General features: G+C 42.3%; 2 protein-coding genes across 3 annotated transcripts; one reads left to right on the top strand and one right to left on the bottom strand.

Annotated features, from left to right (window-relative positions):
• Positions 1-1,995: 1,995 nt before the first annotated feature.
• Positions 1,996-8,182, bottom strand: HNRNPH2 (heterogeneous nuclear ribonucleoprotein H2). 2 transcript variants are annotated; one of them, XM_031660711.1, is made up of 2 exons: positions 8,013-8,182; positions 1,996-4,202 (listed from the first exon to the last, which is right to left on the bottom strand). In XM_031660711.1, exon 2 carries the CDS (start codon positions 4,147-4,149, stop codon positions 2,800-2,802), a length of 1,350 nt encoding a protein of 449 aa, XP_031516571.1. In that variant the 5' UTR covers positions 4,150-4,202; positions 8,013-8,182; the 3' UTR covers positions 1,996-2,799. The 2 variants fall into 2 exon arrangements, with proteins under 2 accessions (XP_031516571.1, XP_031516570.1); XM_031660710.1 differs by having other exon boundaries at positions 8,001-8,182.
• Positions 8,183-8,190: 8 nt separating this feature from the next.
• Positions 8,191-17,719, top strand: GLA (galactosidase alpha). Its single transcript, XM_003917994.5, has 7 exons — positions 8,191-8,610; positions 11,303-11,477; positions 13,803-13,980; positions 14,764-14,855; positions 16,576-16,737; positions 16,955-17,152; positions 17,421-17,719. The coding sequence occupies exons 1-7, from the start codon at positions 8,417-8,419 to the stop codon at positions 17,709-17,711; spliced, it is 1,290 nt and encodes a 429-aa protein (XP_003918043.3). The 5' UTR covers positions 8,191-8,416; the 3' UTR covers positions 17,712-17,719.
• Positions 17,720-17,937: the final 218 nt, after the last annotated feature.

A 17,937-nucleotide genomic window follows, 5' to 3' on the forward strand; every position in this document is an offset into this window, starting at 1 on the left:
GGTGGTGTGTGTGCATGCGTGTGCACACCAGCTATACTGCTGTCCCTTTGGAACCTCTAGTGCTGACCACTGACCTTCTCCAGGTTCTCTCCTTTGCTCCCCAGAGCCCTTCTGAATTTTCTTATCCAGCGAAGAAGAGTAAGTGAACATTTAAGATCACAAGGAGCCCTCCATTGTCTCCTGGGATTTGGTGCCATCTAGTGGCTAACTTGAGAATCTTTGCTCAGACTTAGAGAAACTTCTGGAAAATTAACTAAGTAGCCTGGGAAGGCAAAAACACCTACTTGTTTACCCTCTGAGAAAGGCTTCCTGGACAAGGACTGGCTCAACATGATAGGAGTCAAAATGGATTTCTTGCTCTCCTGAAAGCTGTGATAAAAATTAGAAGTCATCAAAGAATCTCAATCACGTCCCACTGCATCTTCAGCTTGAATGATTTTCCAGAATTGATTTTCATTTCCTGAATGAAATGGAGTCAGGTAATACCAACTTGGTATTTGCCTCCCATCTCATTTCTCTGGGCCCCAAGCTCTGAACAGCCCAAGTATAGCAATACAGTTCCCAAGGGGTCAGTGAAACTACAAAGAGATCTGTAGTTCAAGGTACAGTTGGTACTGATCAGAGGGACGTCGGGGTCTTAAAGTCATTGAGGGGTGGAATTGTTAATGACCACTGTGATCCAGACAAAAATCTAAGACATCAGCACACAATGCCACAGGTGCTCAGAATCCTCATGAGAGGTGCGAGGTATTGTAAACATGTGGTTTGGACTTTAATAGAAAACTTAAACTACTTGTTATGGGAACAAAGGGGAGGCGATCAGGGATCATAAAGGAAGCTGCTCCTTAAAGTTGTTTGGGGAACTGTGATGGGTCTCAAAACGTGGTCTTGAGACCAGCAGTATCAGCACATTCTCAAGCAACATCCCAAAACTACTGAACTGTAAACTCTAGGGATGGGGCCTAGAAATGAATGTTTAAACAACCCCTGCAGATGATTCTGATGCACATGAAAAGTTTGAGAACGCTGGTTTAAGATAAGCTTTAGATGCCCTAAAATACACCTGAGAGTGTTTAGAGAATCTCCTAATGAATTCATGGAGGAGACAATTTATTTCCTTAACATAAGCCTGCTTCTTTTTTATGTTTTGTTTTTCACACATAATTGTAAGCCTACTTCTTTTTTTAACATACAAAGGTGCCTTCTAGTTTGTGATGAAATACAAAGGATTATTTATTCGCTTTCACGTCTTTGGATTTTAGAGAATACTATCTTGGTAAGTGGCTCCAAAAGTAGCTCAATAGTCCTGTAGACATGGTAAGTTTTTTTTAAAAAAGAAGAAAATGTTCAACTTTAATATTAATCAAAAAAATACAAATTAAAATTGCAATGAGATATCATTTCTCAACTAACAGACTGGCAAAGATTACAAAGAATAATGTGCATCAATAAGGAGGGCATAAGGGGGAAAATAAAGCACACACTCCAGGTAAAAAGATAAAGTACCAGAATCTTGCTGGTAACACAAATCAGAAGCCTTAAAAATGAGTATATCTTTATGGCCGGGCGCGGTGGCTCAAGCCTGTAATCCCAGCACTTTGGGAGGCCGAGACAGGCGGATCACGAGGTCAGGAGATCGAGACCATCCTGGCTGACACGGTAAAACCCCGTCTCTACTAAAAAATACAAAAAACTAGCTGGGCGAGGTGGCGGGCGCCTGTAGTCCCAGCTACTCGGGAGGCTGAGGCAGGAGAATGGCGTGAACCCGGAAGGCGGAGCTTGCAGTGAGCTGAGATGAGTATATCTTTGACTCAGCAATCCCATTTCTAGGGATATATCTTAGAAATAATTAATGATATATGCAACAATGAACATATAAAGATGCTAAATATATTGTTTATAATTTTAAAATTAAAAATTTTAATTTTGAGGGAATTATAAAGTCAATCAGCGTGCCCATATGACAGAACATAATAAAAATCAATCAGCACAAGATTTTTTCCAGTTTTTAAAAGGAAGATTTATTTAACAAGTTTCACTTAGTACAATACATCTAAATGGAAATCACAATACAAGGAAAGATTTAAACCAAAGCCTCAGAATTTCATACAAACAACACGACCAAACTTCTAAAGTATTGGTATTACATCTTAAAATTGTCCCGTATCCTTCAAAAAAAAAAAAAAAAAAAGTGTACACTCACGTGCCTTACAGGATATTAAACCAAAAAGCTAGAATTAACAAACATGCCAAATGTTTTCACTTTGAATCGTAGACACAGCTCCTATATTTGAGTTTTACAGAAAAGCATGTTTCTCAACATGCATCCGAAGTTTTCAATGTATTTGTGGTATAAGAGCAACATTTAACATAAGTGAAACTGCATTAACCTAAATACGCTTACTGCTTAGGTACACTCCTACAACATAACTAACTTGAGGAAAGCTAAAAATTGTTTTAACAGTTATGGTCAATACTGAACTTTGTTATCATGTCCTAGATGAATGTTTCAGTGTTCAAAATTACTGAGCTTGAAGTTTTAAAATAATCTCAACTTCCACTTTACAGTAAGCATGAATCACAAGCCTGTAATGCAAAACTGTTAAACTTAACTCTTGTTTTCTTAAAAAAGGAGAAAGAAAGATAAAGAAAGAGAAGCTGACCAAGAGTGATCAGAATCAATTATATTTCCCATTTACCAATCATACTGGATATACTAGACATCCCTCCCATTCTATTCAACTCCCACAAATGTACAGCTTTTATATATGGAGTAGCTGTTTGGTGCTCCTTCTCTACCTAAGCAAGGTTTGACTGATAGTCACTGGAGTTTTCCTGCAGAACTTGGTCATATCCACTCATACTGCTCTGACCACCATAACCACCTCCATAACCACCACTCAGCTGCTGGCTAGCAGGACCTCCATAACTAGATTGGTTGGATAAGCCCATCCCTCCCATCATTTGGCTACCATAAGCCCCACCACTTGCCCCTGCTGTAGAATTCAAAAAAAGTTCTACATAGCTGTGATCGTAAGCACCCCCACTTGTTCCTGCAGTAGAATTTAAGAAGAGCTCCACATATCTGTGTTGCATATTAGCTTTGTCTTTTGCCATAGCTGCCACAGCATCTTCATGAGTAGCAAATTCAACATCTGCCTCACCAGTAACTCTGCCATCGGGTCCAATTTCAATATGTACTCTCATGGGATTAAGAGGTGAGAAGAAATTATAAATATCATTCTCAGTGGCTCTGTAAGGTAACCCCCTCATGTGTACACAGTGCCCTGTGGTGCTCTGGAAACTGGACCCACCATCTCCATATCTATGATCAGACATTCCTGAAAAACAGTAATTGAGGTCTCTTCCAAATCTATCAGACCCAAAGCCATATCCATCATTATAGCCACCATAGTCATCATAGCCTCCATACCCTCCACCGTAGGCACCACGCCTCATCCTTTCAAACCCAGCTCCTCTGCCAATGCTATTATACCCTCTGCCAGCCCCCGGCCTATCATAGGGACCTGGCCGCTGCATAGCCATGAGCTTTCGAGGGGGATCATAGTGGGTTCGAACTTCAGCTCGGCTACTCTTGAAGATCTCAATGTACCTGTGCCCTATTCTTTCCTTGTGTTTCTTTAAGGCCTTCTCAGCTATCTCCTGCGAAGCAAACTGCACAAAGGCTTCCCCTGTGCTTCGCCCCTGAAAGTCCACTGGCAGTGTCATCCCATTTGGCACAATTTCCAACCCTGAAAAGAACTGAACAATCTCTTCCTTGCTACAGCCAAATGGGAGTCCTCTAAGCCGGACGAAGCCATCGTTGGCAGTATCAGGGCTATTCGGACCTGTATGCTTCAACACCCAATCCATTTCAACACTGTTAGACTTGAATACTTCAACGTATCTGTGTCCCATGGTTTCTCTGTCCTTCTTCAAAGCCAATTTCACTTCCTCTTCAGATTCAAGTTCAACAAATGCTTCACCACTTGGTCTGCCTTCTCTGGTGTAGATGAAACGAATACCTGATGTGCCATTTTGGATCTTGCAATCAGAGAAGAAGCGCATCACTTCATCGGCTGAGCAGGACCAGGGTAGGCCCCTGACCTTCACCACGAACCCCTCCCTGCCTTCCGTGCTCAGCATCATGGTGACTGTTGGGCTCTTGGTGGCAAGTTTGGCTCAATGCAATTTTAGTGTAGCTGAAAAAAAAAATTAGAAGACTACTGTCATGGAAAAATGCCCGTGATATAGTAAGATAAAAAAGCAAACTATTAATAGAAAATTCAACTATGCTGACAGCTTTTCTGTAAGATGTCTGTATAAACAAAGAGTTCACCAAATTTTTAACTCATTCATTTTTTAAGTTATTTATTCAATGCCTATTACATGTTGGATACCATTAAAAATTAATAGCAATCGGCCGGGTGTGGTGGCTCACGCCTGTAATCCCAGCACTTTGGGAGGCTGAGGCGGGTGTACCACCTGAGGTCAGTAGTACCACCTGAGGTCAGGCGGGTGCACCACCTAGAGGTCAGAGACCAGCCTGGCCAACATGGTGAAACCCTGTCTCTACTAAAAACACAAAAAATTGGCTGGGCGTGGTGGCAGGCGCCTGTAATCCCAGCTACTCGGGAGGCTGAGGCAGGAAAACCACTTTTATGTACCCAGGAGGTGGAGGTGAGCCGAGATCACGCCACTGCACTCCAGCATGGGCCACCAGAGCGAAACTAAGTCTCAAAAAATAAATAAATAAAATAACAGCAACAAATCAGTGGGATAGGTCAACAAATAAAAGATGGCTATATCTGAATATACACACATAAAAAACTTCACTAGATCAAAAGATTAAACAACAATTAAAACATTAAAACACAAACAAAACACAGGTTATATACGTTCTTTATATAATCTCCTTATATACAAATGTATGCAAATCAATAAAATCAGGGAAATATTTGGGCTTCAGAGATAAATGAAAAAAAGACATTATTGGGAATTCACACATTCATTTTAGAAATATTTTTTAGTTGCCATGTCCAATACTCAGCTCTGGCATACAAGAATCAATAAGCCCAGAAAGGGCTTATGATCCTACAGGAGCACCAAATATCATTATTAAAGATGTAAATGCAAATATACATTATACTTGCCATGACCCTCTGGGTGGGGTATAAGCATAGTATCAAGGAGGGACTAGTTGATCAGTTCTATTGGTTGGAGGTCAAATGGTTAAATGAAACAGACTAACCTGCCCAGGGATCCATAAACGATTTTTTAAAATTATGATAAAGCACAAATAGGAGAGGGAAAAGCAAGAGAAAAGGCTGGCAAGGCATAGATCAGATCCCAAAGACTTTTATGCAGTGCTTAGTTAAGACTGCATAAAAAAACTGGAAAAATAACATGGAAAATCCATAAACCTACCACTCAGAGTAACCACTAATATGTTCATTCTAACTTAAAAAAAATCCCAGTGCAGCAAATTTAAAGAATTAAAACTGTATAGAAGTATATACACACTATATACACTAAGCACCTTTTAAGACTTTTAAACCGGGGAGTTTGTGGGGTGACTTCACCAAAACTCTTTCAGACAGATCACCCCGGCAACAGTGTGGTACTCAGAGGTGGAACTAGGGAGATTAGTTAGAACTTGTCTCTTAAATATACGTTAAAGGAATCGCCTAAGGCAACAGGAGTAAAATGGAGAAAAGCTGTATCTACACATACCAAAAAAAGTGGAATCTGCGGGGCTTGGTAACAGATTAAGTATGAGAGAATACAGGTATAGGAGGATACAGGAGAGCAATCTGGGAAATGTTCAAATTTAATCAATCTTCCAGCAAGTTAAAACCAGAACTAATCATTATTTTTCACCCATCAAGATAATGGAAATTAAACGGTGACAGTAAATCAGTGCTATGCAGAGTTCACAAACTAATAATACACTACTAGAGGAGTGATAATTGATATAAACTATTTCTTTTTTGATAAATCCCACTATATCCTGAAAGCAATTTGATAATATGTATCACGGCTTTTGACAGCAAATACATTTCAGTTATGTGCCCTAAGGAGATGATCTGAAATTCAGACAAAGATTTATGGAGCTATATATTCTTTGAAAAGTACTTTATTAAGAAAACTGGAATATTATGCATTTAATTTTAAAAGTTACAAAAATATTTAATAACATGAGAAATTACTTATGCTATAATTATAAGTGACCCAAGAGCACAGCTGCTTTACAATCTCAACTATGTACAAAATACATATTCCCATACCCTTTGACACTGCTAGAATCCTTCCAGGAATCTAGTCAACAGAAATACTTAGGAATGTTCCTTGCAGCACTGTTAGTAAAGGCAGAACACTGGAAACCTAAATAGCCATCATTAGAGGAATGGCTGAATGAATTATACCTTATCCTTAAAATGGAATGCAATGCAGCCATTTAAAAAAAAATCTATCTGCCTTGACCCAGAAAGATCTCCAAAATACACTAAATGAAAGAACATACATAGTATGATCCTACTTATAGTAAAAGATTAGCATGCATGTATATACGTATGTAAATAAATAAAAGAAGATCTGGAAGCAAACTTGTTTTTGAGAGAACTGAAGGGTAGGGGGAGTGAAGTGGGCTTTTCGCTTTTTACCCTATATACTTCTATACAGTTTTAATTCTTTAAATTTGCTGTACTGGGATTTTTTTTAAGTTAGAAAGAACATATTAGTGGTCACTCTGAGTGGTAGGTTTATGGATTTTCCATGTTATTTTTCCAATTTTTTTATGCAGTCTTAAATTTCTACAGAAATAATTACTTTTACTTCAGCAAAAAAGTAACATAAAACAAATTAAAATGTTTGCATTTCTGGGATTTGGTATAGGAAATTTTATAAAATTGTCCAATTTTGAATGTGGATGGTTATCTGATATGGTCTGTGAGCATTGGGCCTCTTGGAAACAAAGTACAAAGTGTAGTAACGGCCATAAAACTACACTGAGGAAACGATTTAACATTTACTGATTGCATATTAAGTGCCTAGCACACTGCATCTGCAGTGATAACAGTTTTCCTATTAACCATCCTAAGGTCTCAGTGACAGATTTACAGGCTGTTTTTTATTACATTTTGCACAATTTTTTTTTTTTTTTTTTTTTTTTGCTTGCCTTATCCCTGGGATAACCCGTCCCATTTAATTCCCTGCACCACTCTATCCCTTAAGAGCCCTTCTGTAGGGGCAGAGAGGTTCTACTTCATTACTGCGTCTCCTGGGAAGGCCATTAGGACTGCTGGCTCAAGTGGGAACCAGGACTCTTTGTGAGTTAAGAATTTGTGTATTTATATGCGTGTTACACACATTTTTTAAAAAACTGTAACGACATAAGGTTGAGTAGTCGTCTCTGGGTGGTGAATTACGTGTATTTTTAAATTTTATACTACATTGTTATTTTTCAAATGTTCGAAATTGAGTATGTAGATTGTTGTTATCAGCAGAAAAATAAACATTATTCGAATACTCAATTCAGGAAAGTAATTTATTGGGCGCCTTTGTCAAGCACGCATTTGCCTAGATGTGACTCTACAGATAAAATTCACTTGGGGCCTCCCCCTACAGACAATCAGGCAGTGGAGACTGAGTGCCTGAATAGATAAACCAGCACTCAGACCACTATTTTCAGTATCTGTTTTTCTTAACTCAGGGCTGTGGTTTTCAAACCTTTTTCGCCTTACGGTCACCCTTAGGGGTCCCCCGAGACCGGCCCAGACAGACAGATATACAAAAACACATACACAGTCATGAGCGTCCACCATTTCCCCACCAGGCGCAGCACAGGCGGCTTCCCGGCACTGAGATGGGGGGGAGGAGGGAAGAGAGCGCGAGGGGGGAGGGGAAAGCAGAGAACGAAAGAGGCGGAGGCGGCCCCCGAACCCCGCTTTGGTCTTCATCATCACCACCCCTGGGTCCCCAGTTCCCACCCACACACCAACCTCTAACGATACCGGGTAATTTTCCTCCTTCTTCCCTCAAACGGCTATAGCGAGACGGTAGACGACGACCAGAACTACTTCTGCTCACGTAAGCGAGTAATCACGTGAGCGCCTACGTCATGTGAGATCTCGGTCACGTGAGCAACTCTCGGCTTAAACTCGGGATCACTAAGGTGCCGCACTTCCTTCTGGTATGGAAATAGGGCGGGTCAATATCAAGAAAGAAAGAGGGTGATTGGTTAGCGGAACGTCTTACGTGACTGATTATTGGTCTACCTCTGGGGATAACCGTCCCAGTTGCCGGAGAAACAGTAACGTCATTATTTAATAAGTAATTGGTGATTGGTCCTCCCCTGAGGTTAAACTTAAAAGCCTAGGTTACCCGCGGAAATCTATGCTGTCTGATCACTGTGACAATGCAGCTGAGGAACCCAGAAATGCATCTGGGCTGCGCGCTTGCGCTTCTCTTCCTGGCCCTCGTTTCCTGGGACATCCCTGGGGCCAGAGCACTGGACAATGGATTGGCGAGGACGCCTACCATGGGCTGGCTGCACTGGGAGCGCTTCATGTGCAACCTTGACTGCCAGGAAGAGCCAGATTCCTGCATCAGGTATCAGATATTGGGTACTCCCTTCCCTTTGCTTTTCCATGTGTTTGGGTGTGTTTGGGGAACTGGAGGGTCTCAACAGGAACAGTTGAGCCCGAGGGAGCGCTCCCCGACCCGACTCTGCGCTTCTTTTTTATCCCCAGCAAACTGTCTCGAATCGGGACTAGCCCTAAACTTTCTCTGTGTGACCTTTCCTGGGATGGGGGTCCGGCCAGCAGCCCCTGTTTGTTTCTCTCTCTCTCTCTCCCCCCCCCCCCCCCCGCCTTCTCTTTCTCTTCCTCTTCCTCTTCTCTCCTCTCTCTATCTCTCTCTCCCTGCCCGGTTCTCCTTTTTCACTGCTCCTTGCAGAGCAGGGCCACCCCATAGGCAGTGTGCCCAAAGTAGCCCTGCCCAGTTCTATTCAGACCCTTCTTGTGAACGTTTGTTCTTCCTCTGCCGGATGCTAACCGTGAGAACATCTAGGATGGGTAGGAGGGATCGCGGACTAAGATTCGTGCCATTTTTTCTCCTTTTGGGGTCGTGGATTTCTCGGCAGTGTCTCGAGAGAGTTAGAGAGACCCTAAGGTCGCTGAGATCTCTCCCACCTCGCCTATGAGCGTGGCATCAGGCTGGAAGGTTGACATGGAGGAACTTTATACATTTACACGTTTGGGTGAGGGTTGAGGCTGAATTAGATAGGTATTGAACGTGTCTGACCCTCACAATCCTCATCTGTAAATTGGGATTACAACCTTTTAATTTCAGGGAGCTGACAAAAAAGATCTGAAAAATAGTTCTTATCTCACACAGGTGAACTTTCAAGGAGATAACCTATTTAAAGTACATAGCACAGCGCTTGACCATTCAATTGCGCGTACAGAGCAAATGTTCCCTAACCTGGAATCGATGGGAAAATGAATGTAAACCTACAAATCTGAATGAATATGTGTATTTTTCTGGAGAGAGGATATTTACCTTTCTTCAGATTCTCAAAGGGCTCTGTGACTTTAAAAAGGTTAGGAATCACTGATAGATATTGGTAAAAGGTGGCAGTCACAGTACATTTCTGTGTTCATAAGTTATTCCTATGAATATCTTTACAGATAAAGTCAGGATGTTGGTCAGACCTCACAGAAGAAATTGGCCTTCTAAGTTTCATGTGACCCTGTGGTACAGTATGTGTGGCAATTTTGCCCGTCACGGATTTTTTTTTAGTGGTATTTGCATCTGATTAGAAAACTAATGCATGATCATTGCAAAAAATGTAGATAAAGAAGAGCAAAATGAAAATAAAGATTTCCACCCACCATTCCACCACCCGGAAATAATCATGATTAAAATGTTAATATACAACCTTGCAATTGTTTTCTATATAAATGAAAACATAGATTTCTTTTTTTCATTATATTCCATAAAAAAATGGATCATGTTTATGTCATGTTTGGCTAATGACAAGACCCTGGCACCCAGCCTGGGCTCAAATTCTGCCTCATTGTTGTCACCCAAGTTGGAGTGCAGTGGCATGATCTCTGTTCAGTGCAAACTCCACCTCCCGGATTTAAGCAATTCTCCTGTCTTAGCCTCCCGAGTGGCTAGGATTACAGGCGCGCCACCACAACCAGCTAATTTTTGTGTTTTTAGTAGAGAGGTAGTTTCACCATGTTGCCCAAGCTGGTCTCGAACTCCTGGCCTCAAGTGATCTGCCCATCTCGGCCTCCCAAAGCGCTGTTATTACAGGCGTAAGCCACTGTGCCCAGCCTTCCTTTATCTTTTAATTAATGTGCATGTATGTAATCTTTTAGGTGAACTTTTTGTGATGTTGTGCCAAGTTCCTTAAAAAGCCCTTTCGGAAGCTGGGCAGGTGGCCCACACCTATAATCCCAGCATTTTGGGAGTCCGAGGCAGGTGGATCACTTGAGGCCAGGAGTTCAAGACTAGCCTAGCCAAAATGGCAAAACCCTGTCTCTACTAAAAATACAAAAATTAGCCAGGTGTGGTGTCTCATGCCTGTAATCTCAGCTACTGGGGAGGCTGAGGCAGAAGAATCGCTGGAACCTGGGAGGCAGAAGTTGCAGTGAGCCAAGATGGCGCCACTGCACTCCAGCCTGGGCGACAGAGGGAGACTCCATCTCAAAAAAAAAAGATAAAAAAGAAACCTAAGTACTTTTGGGCTTTGTTATGGATTTTGTTAAATATGTAAAGGATTGCAGGGAGAATTAACTTATTTTTAATATTGAGTATGCTTATCCAAGAGCAAAATAATATTTGTCTATTTATTCAAATCATTTAGAAGCATCATAGTTTTAACATATGGGCCTTGCACATATCTTAAATTTATCTGTAGGCATTTTAGGTTGTTCAGTTGTTCTTGTGAATGGAATCTTTTTCTCCAAATAGGATTATTGTTGATATCTGTTGATTATGTTAACTTTGTAGTTTCTTACTTTACTGAACTGTCTTCTTAGATCTAATAATCTTTTCAATTTCATCATATATTTCTCATTCCTATTTTATTTGGGGTTTTTAGGGCAGAAGTATTAAGGGGATAAGAGAGACAAAAGAAAATCTGGAAAAACAATTCATTTTACCTTACATTGCTTGTGATTACTACCACAGTATTACTGGATTGGAAAAAATTGTGAAATTCCAAGGTGCCTAATAGGTACCTAAGTGTTCACTTAATGAATTGTAATGATTATTGGAATTTCTCTTTCAGTGAGAAGCTCTTCATGGAGATGGCAGAGCTCATGGTCTCAGATGGCTGGAAGGATGCAGGTTATGAGTACCTCTGCATTGATGACTGTTGGATGGCTCCCCAAAGAGATTTAGAAGGCAGACTTCAGGCAGACCCTCAGCGCTTTCCTCATGGGATTCGCCAGCTAGCTAATTATGTGAGTTTATAGATAATGTTCTTTTTCATTCGGAGGACTGTAAGCACTTCTGTACAGAAGCTTGCTTAGAAACAGCCCTCATGGCCGGGCGCAGTGGCTCACACCTGTAATCCCAGCACTTTGGGAGGCCGAGACAGGTGGATCACCTGAGGTCAAGAGTTCGAGACCAGCCTGACCAACATGGTGAAACCCCGACTCTACTAAAAATACAAAAAATTAGCTGGGCATGGTGATGGACGCCTGTAACCCCAGCTACTTGGGTGGCTGAGGCAGGAGAATCGCTTGAACCCAGGAGGTGGAGGTTTCGGTGAGCCGATATCGCACCATTGCACTCTAGCCTGGGCAACAAAAGCGAAACTCCATCTCAGAAAAAAAAAAAAAAAAAGAAAAGAAAAGAAAAGAAAAAAAAGAAACAACCCTCATGACACTTAGAAAGTAGAATAGCTGGCTGTTATCTGAACTTCGAATTATAAGGCTTATCATGTGGACTTTGCATTCCATCAGCAGACAATTTTTTTTTTTGAGACGGAATCTCATTCTGTCTCCCAGGCTGGAGTGCAGTGGCGTGATCTCGGCTCACTGCAAGCTCCGCCTCCCAGGTTCACACCCTTCTCCTGCCTCAGCCTCCCGAGTAGCTGGGACCACAGGCGCCCGCCACCACGCCCAGCTAATTTTTTGTATTTTTAGTAGAGATGGGGTTTCACTGTGTTAGCCAAGATGGTCTCGATCTCCTGACCTCATGACCCGCCTGCCTCAACCTCCCAAAGTGCTGGGACTACAGGCGTGAGCCACTGCGCCCGGCCTACAAATGTTTTGCAATAGCTGTTGAGGCCCATCTTGGAGTTCTCCTTTTGCTAAAACAACTGAACTCTCTAGGAGGAAAAAGGAACTTGGTTCTTGACATAAGCGTGCATGCATTTCCATATAACCTTTGGGAAGCTATTGCAATGGTACTATAAACTAGAATTTTAGAAGATAGAAGGAAAATATTCTGGAGATCATTGAAGAGAAATAGAGTCCAACACTAGTTAAAGATGATGAAGACATTGGCCGGGCGCGGTGGCTCAAGCCTGTAATCCCAGCACTTTGGGAGGCCAAGACGGGCGGATCACAAGGTCAGGAGATCGAGACCATCCTGGCTAACCCGGTGAAACCCCGTCTCTACTAAAAAATACAAAAAACTAGCCGGGCGAGGTGGCGGGCACCTGTAGTCCTAGCTACTCGGGAGGCTGAGGCAGGAGAAAGGCGTAAACCCGGGAGGCGGAGCTTGCAGTGAGCTGAGATCCGGCCACTGCACTCTAGCCTGGGCGACAGAGCGAGACTCCGTCTCCAAAAAAAAAAAGATGATGAAGACAGATTTTTTTTTTTTTTTTTGACAGACTCTCTGTCACCCAGGCTGGAGTGCAGTGGCACAATCTCACCTCACTGCAACCCTCCACCTCTTGGGTTCAAGTGATTCTCCTGCCTCAGTCTCCCAAGTAGCTGGGACTATAGGCGCACACCACCAAGCCCGGCTAATTTTTGTATTTTTAGTAGAGACGGGGTTTCACCATATTGGCCAGGCTGGTCTTGAACTCCTGACCTTGTGATCCGCCCACCTCGGCCTACCAAAGTGCTGGGATTTCAGACATAAGCCACCACGCCCAGCCGATGAAGACAGATTTCATTCAGTACTACCACAGTAGAGGAAAGAGCCAAGTTCAATTCCAAATACAACAAAGACAGGTGGAGATTTGTAGCCAATGAGCAGATTGAGGGGGTCAGTGGATGGAATATGTAAGAAGACATCAAGGGTAGGGAGCTTCTTGCTAAAGGCAGACCATGAACTTAAACATGAAGGGTGGGGAATGAGGGAAATTAATCAGATATCAATGGTGGCAGTAATGACTTAGCAGGATTTTTGCTAAGGGGGCTTGCTAGGACAGACATAGGAAGCCAAGGTGGAGGTCTAGTCGAAAAGAAGGCTCATCAGAGAAGTCTAACCAAAGTTTCATCAAGGAGAGTCTTTGCCAAGGTAAATCTATCATTGCCCTCAAAAGGTAACTTTCAAGATCCCATCAGGAAGATTAGCATGGCTGCTAGCTTTCTCCTCAGTTCTGGGCTATAGCTCACACGCATAGTTTGAACTAGTGCAGCAGAACTGGGGGATTTATTCTTTGTCTGCCAACAAACTCATCTGGGTGATTTTGGGGGTTTGTGGGAAAAAGCCCCCAATACCTGGTGAAGTCACCTTGTCTCTTCCCCCAGCCTGGAATGGTTCTCTCTTTCTGCTACCTCATGATTGTGCTTCTACGATGGTGACTCTTTTCCTCCCTCTCATTTCAGGTTCACAGCAAAGGACTGAAGCTAGGGATTTATGCAGATGTTGGAAATAAAACCTGCGCAGGCTTCCCTGGGAGTTTTGGATACTATGACATTGATGCCCAGACCTTTGCTGACTGGGGAGTAGATCTGCTGAAATTTGATGGTTGTTACTGTGACAGTTTGGAAAAGTTGGCAGATGGTATGTTTTATTCCAGAGATTCAGCCACAAAGGAAAGAACTTTGAGGCCAAGGTAGCTGAGCCAAAGAACCAATCTTCAGAATTTTAAATACCCTGTCACAATACTGGAAGTAATTATTCTCCATGTGCCAGAGCTCCCATCTCTTCTCTTTCAGTTAATTAATTAATTAATTCATGTAAAATCCACACATGCCTAACCATAGCTAATATTGTGCACTTATAATTCAAGAGGGCTCTAAGAGTTAATTAGTGATTGTAACTCTCTATAACACCATTTAGGAGAGTCCAGGTTGTCAGCTGGTCACAAAGAAAGAAGCATCTTCATTCCTGCCTTTCCTCAATATACACACCATCTCTGCACTACTTCCTCAGAACAATCCCAGCAGTCTGGGAGGTACTTTACACAATTTAAGCATGAGCAACTGCCTGTCCCTGCTGCTAGTTTAAACATGAACCTTCCAGGTAGCCTCTTCTTAAAATATACAGCCCCATCCGGATGTGATGGCTCATGCCTGTAATCCCAGCACTTTGGGAGGCTGAGGCAGGTGGATCACTTGAGGTCAGGAGTTCGAGACCACCGTGGCCAACATGGTGAAACCCCGTCTCTACTAAAAATACAAAAATTAGCTGAGTTTGCTGGCACATGCCTGTAATCCCAGCTACTTGGGAAGCTGAGACAGGAGAATCACTTGAACCCGGGAAACAGAGATTGCAGTGAGCCAAGATCGTACCAGCTGGAAATTCATTTCTTTCCCTTATTTCACCCATTGTTTTCTCATACAGGTTATAAGCACATGTCCTTGGCCCTGAATAGGACTGGCAGAAGCATTGTGTACTCCTGTGAGTGGCCTCTTTATATGTGGCCCTTTCAAAAGGTGAGATAGTGAGCCCAGAATCCAATAGAACCGTGCTGATAGATAGAACTTGACAACAAAGGAAACCAAGGTCTCCTTTAAACTCCAACATTACTTAATATCATCCTACCATCTCTCCCAGGTTCCAACCACTTCTCACCATCCCCACTGCTATAATTATAGTCTAAGCTACCATCACCTGGAAAGTCATCCTTGTGTCTTCCCCTTTATTTCACCATTCATGTCCTGTCTATCAACAGTCCTTCCACCAGTATCTCTAAAATATCTCCTGAATCAGCCCACTTTCTTCCATCTCCACTACATGCACCCTGGCCTTCCAAGCTATCGGCTCTCACCCAGACTGCTGTGACAGCCTGATCTCTCTGCTTCCACTCTGTCCCAACCCCCATCTATTTTCCAAGCAGCACTAGAGTTATCTTATTAAAATGTAAATATCAGTTGTTTTTTTGTGTTTTTTTTTAAGAAAAAACCCTGAGACTTAGCAGAGTTATAAAAAATATAAATGGCATCATCAGTTCCCTGCTTAAAACCCTTAACTGGCTTCCAATTGCACTTGGAATGAAACCAAACCGCACTGATCCAGCCCTTGCCTGCTTCCCCAGTGTCCAAGGGGTCATGGCTCTTTCCCTGGCTACACTGGTTTTCTTTCTGTCCTTCAACACTACAAGCCTATTGCTGCCCCAGGGCCTTTACACTTGCTTTTTTTCTGCCTGAAACAGTTCTTCCCCAAATATTTTTAAAGGGCCGGGCTCCTTAACATTGAAGTCTCAGACCAAACGCCACATATGCAGACAGTTCTTCTCTAACTACTTTAAAATAGCCCTCTGTCCATTCATTCTTTATCACATTAACCTGTTTAATTTCCTTCTCAGAGCTCCGCACTATTTGGAAGTTTTGTTGACTTGTTACCATGTCTCCCCACTAGAGTGTAAGTTTCATGAGGGCAGGGACCTTGTCTGACTTTGACTGTATCCCTAGCATATGGTTAAGTGTTGAATGGTTATTTATGGAATGAGTCCCTATTATTCCCTCATCTCTGCAAAACAGTCTTTTTTCTCTTTTTTCTCAGCATCTTAAACCTGATATCCCACCTGCCTATCTACAAACCTTTTTTTTTTTTTTTTTTTTTTGCGACAGTCTCACTCTGTCACCCAGGCTGGAGTGCACTGGCGCCATGTCGGCTCACTGCAACCTCAGCCTCCCAAGTAGCTGGGCTTACAGGCGTGCACTACCACATCTGGCTAATTTTTGTATTTTTAGTAGAGACAGGGTTTCACCATGTTGGCCAGGCTTTTCTCAAACTCCTGACCTCAGATGATCTGCCTGCCTCGGCCTCCAAAAGTGCTGGGATTACGGGCGTGAGCGACCGCGCCCAGCCTCTACAAACTTTTTATTCCATTAACAAACTATATGCCTAGGATTTAAGTTTTCTTAATGCTTGATGGAGTCCTATGTAATTTTGCAGCTTTTAATTGTACTCATTAAGATCATTTTAGTTCTGATTATAGAAGTAAATTAACTTTAAGGGATTTCAAGTTATATGGCCTACTTCTGAAGCAAACTTCTTACAGTGAAAATTCATTATAAGGGTTTAGACCTCCTTATGGAGACCTTCAATCTGTAAACTCAAGGCTACAAGTGCCTCCTTTAAACTTGACTGTTTTCATTTCACAAGGATGTTAGTAGAAAGTAAACAGAAGAGTCATATCTATTTTCACAGCCCAATTATACAGAAATCCGACAGTACTGCAATCACTGGCGAAATTTTGCTGACATTGATGATTCCTGGAAAAGTATAAAGAGTATCTTGGACTGGACATCTTTTAACCAGGAGAGAATTGTTGATGTTGCTGGACCAGGGGGTTGGAATGACCCAGATATGGTAAAAACTTGAGCTCTCCTTGTTCAAGACCCTGCAGTAGGCTTGTTTCCTATTTTGACATTCAAGGTAAATAGAAGTAAAGTTCCTGGGAGGAGGCTTTATGTGAGAGTACTTAGAGCAGGATGCTGTGGAAAGTGGTTTCTCCATATGGGTCATCTAGGTAACTTTAAGAATGCTTCCTCTTCTGTTGTTTGAATTATTTCATTCTTTGTCTCAGTTAGTGATTGGCAACTTTGGCCTCAGCTGGAATCAGCAAGTAACTCAGATGGCCCTCTGGGCTATCATGGCTGCTCCTTTATTCATGTCTAATGACCTCCGACACATCAGCCCTCAAGCCAAAGCTCTCCTTCAGGATAAGGATGTAATTGCCATCAATCAGGACCCCTTGGGCAAGCAGGGGTACCAGCTTAGACAGGTAAATAAGGATATATATTTTAAGATGGCTTTATATACCCAGTACCAAGTTTGTCTTGGGCCTAAATCTATTTTTTTCCCTTGCTCTTGATGTTACTATCAGTAATAAAGCTTTTTGCTAGAACTATTATTTCCAAAATAATGCTATAGTATCATTTTAATTTTTCCTACACGTGCTTGATAGTTCTGACATTAAGAATTAATGCCAAACTAACAGGGCCACTTATCACTAGTTGCTAAGCAATCACACTTATTTTCTTGTTTTTCAGGGAGACAACTTTGAAGTATGGGAACGACCTCTCTCAGACTTAGCCTGGGCTGTAGCTATGATAAACCGGCAGGAGATAGGTGGACCTCGCTCTTATACCATCGCGGTTGCTTCCCTGGGTAAAGGAGTGGCCTGTAATCCTGCTTGCTTCATCACACAGCTCCTCCCTGTGAAAAGGAAGCTAGGGTTCTATGAATGGACTTCAAGGTTAAGAAGTCACATAAATCCCACAGGCACTGTTTTGCTTCGGCTAGAAAATACAATGCAGATGTCAATTAAAGACTTACTTTAAAATGTTTATTTTGTTGCCAACTACTACTTCCCGTCCACCTTTTTCTCTATTCACTTTAAAAGCTCCCTTTCCACCAGGCTCAGTGGCTCATGCCTGTAATCCCAGTGCTTTGGGAGGCTGAGGCAGGCGGATCACCTGAGGTCAGGATTTCGAGACCAGTCTGGCTAACACAGTGAAGCCCTACTAAAAATATAAAAATTAGCCAGGTATGGTGGCGTCTGTAGTT

Source organism: Papio anubis, chromosome X (genome assembly GCF_008728515.1).
Source record: "Papio anubis isolate 15944 chromosome X, Panubis1.0, whole genome shotgun sequence".
NCBI lineage: Eukaryota > Metazoa > Chordata > Mammalia > Primates > Cercopithecidae > Papio > Papio anubis.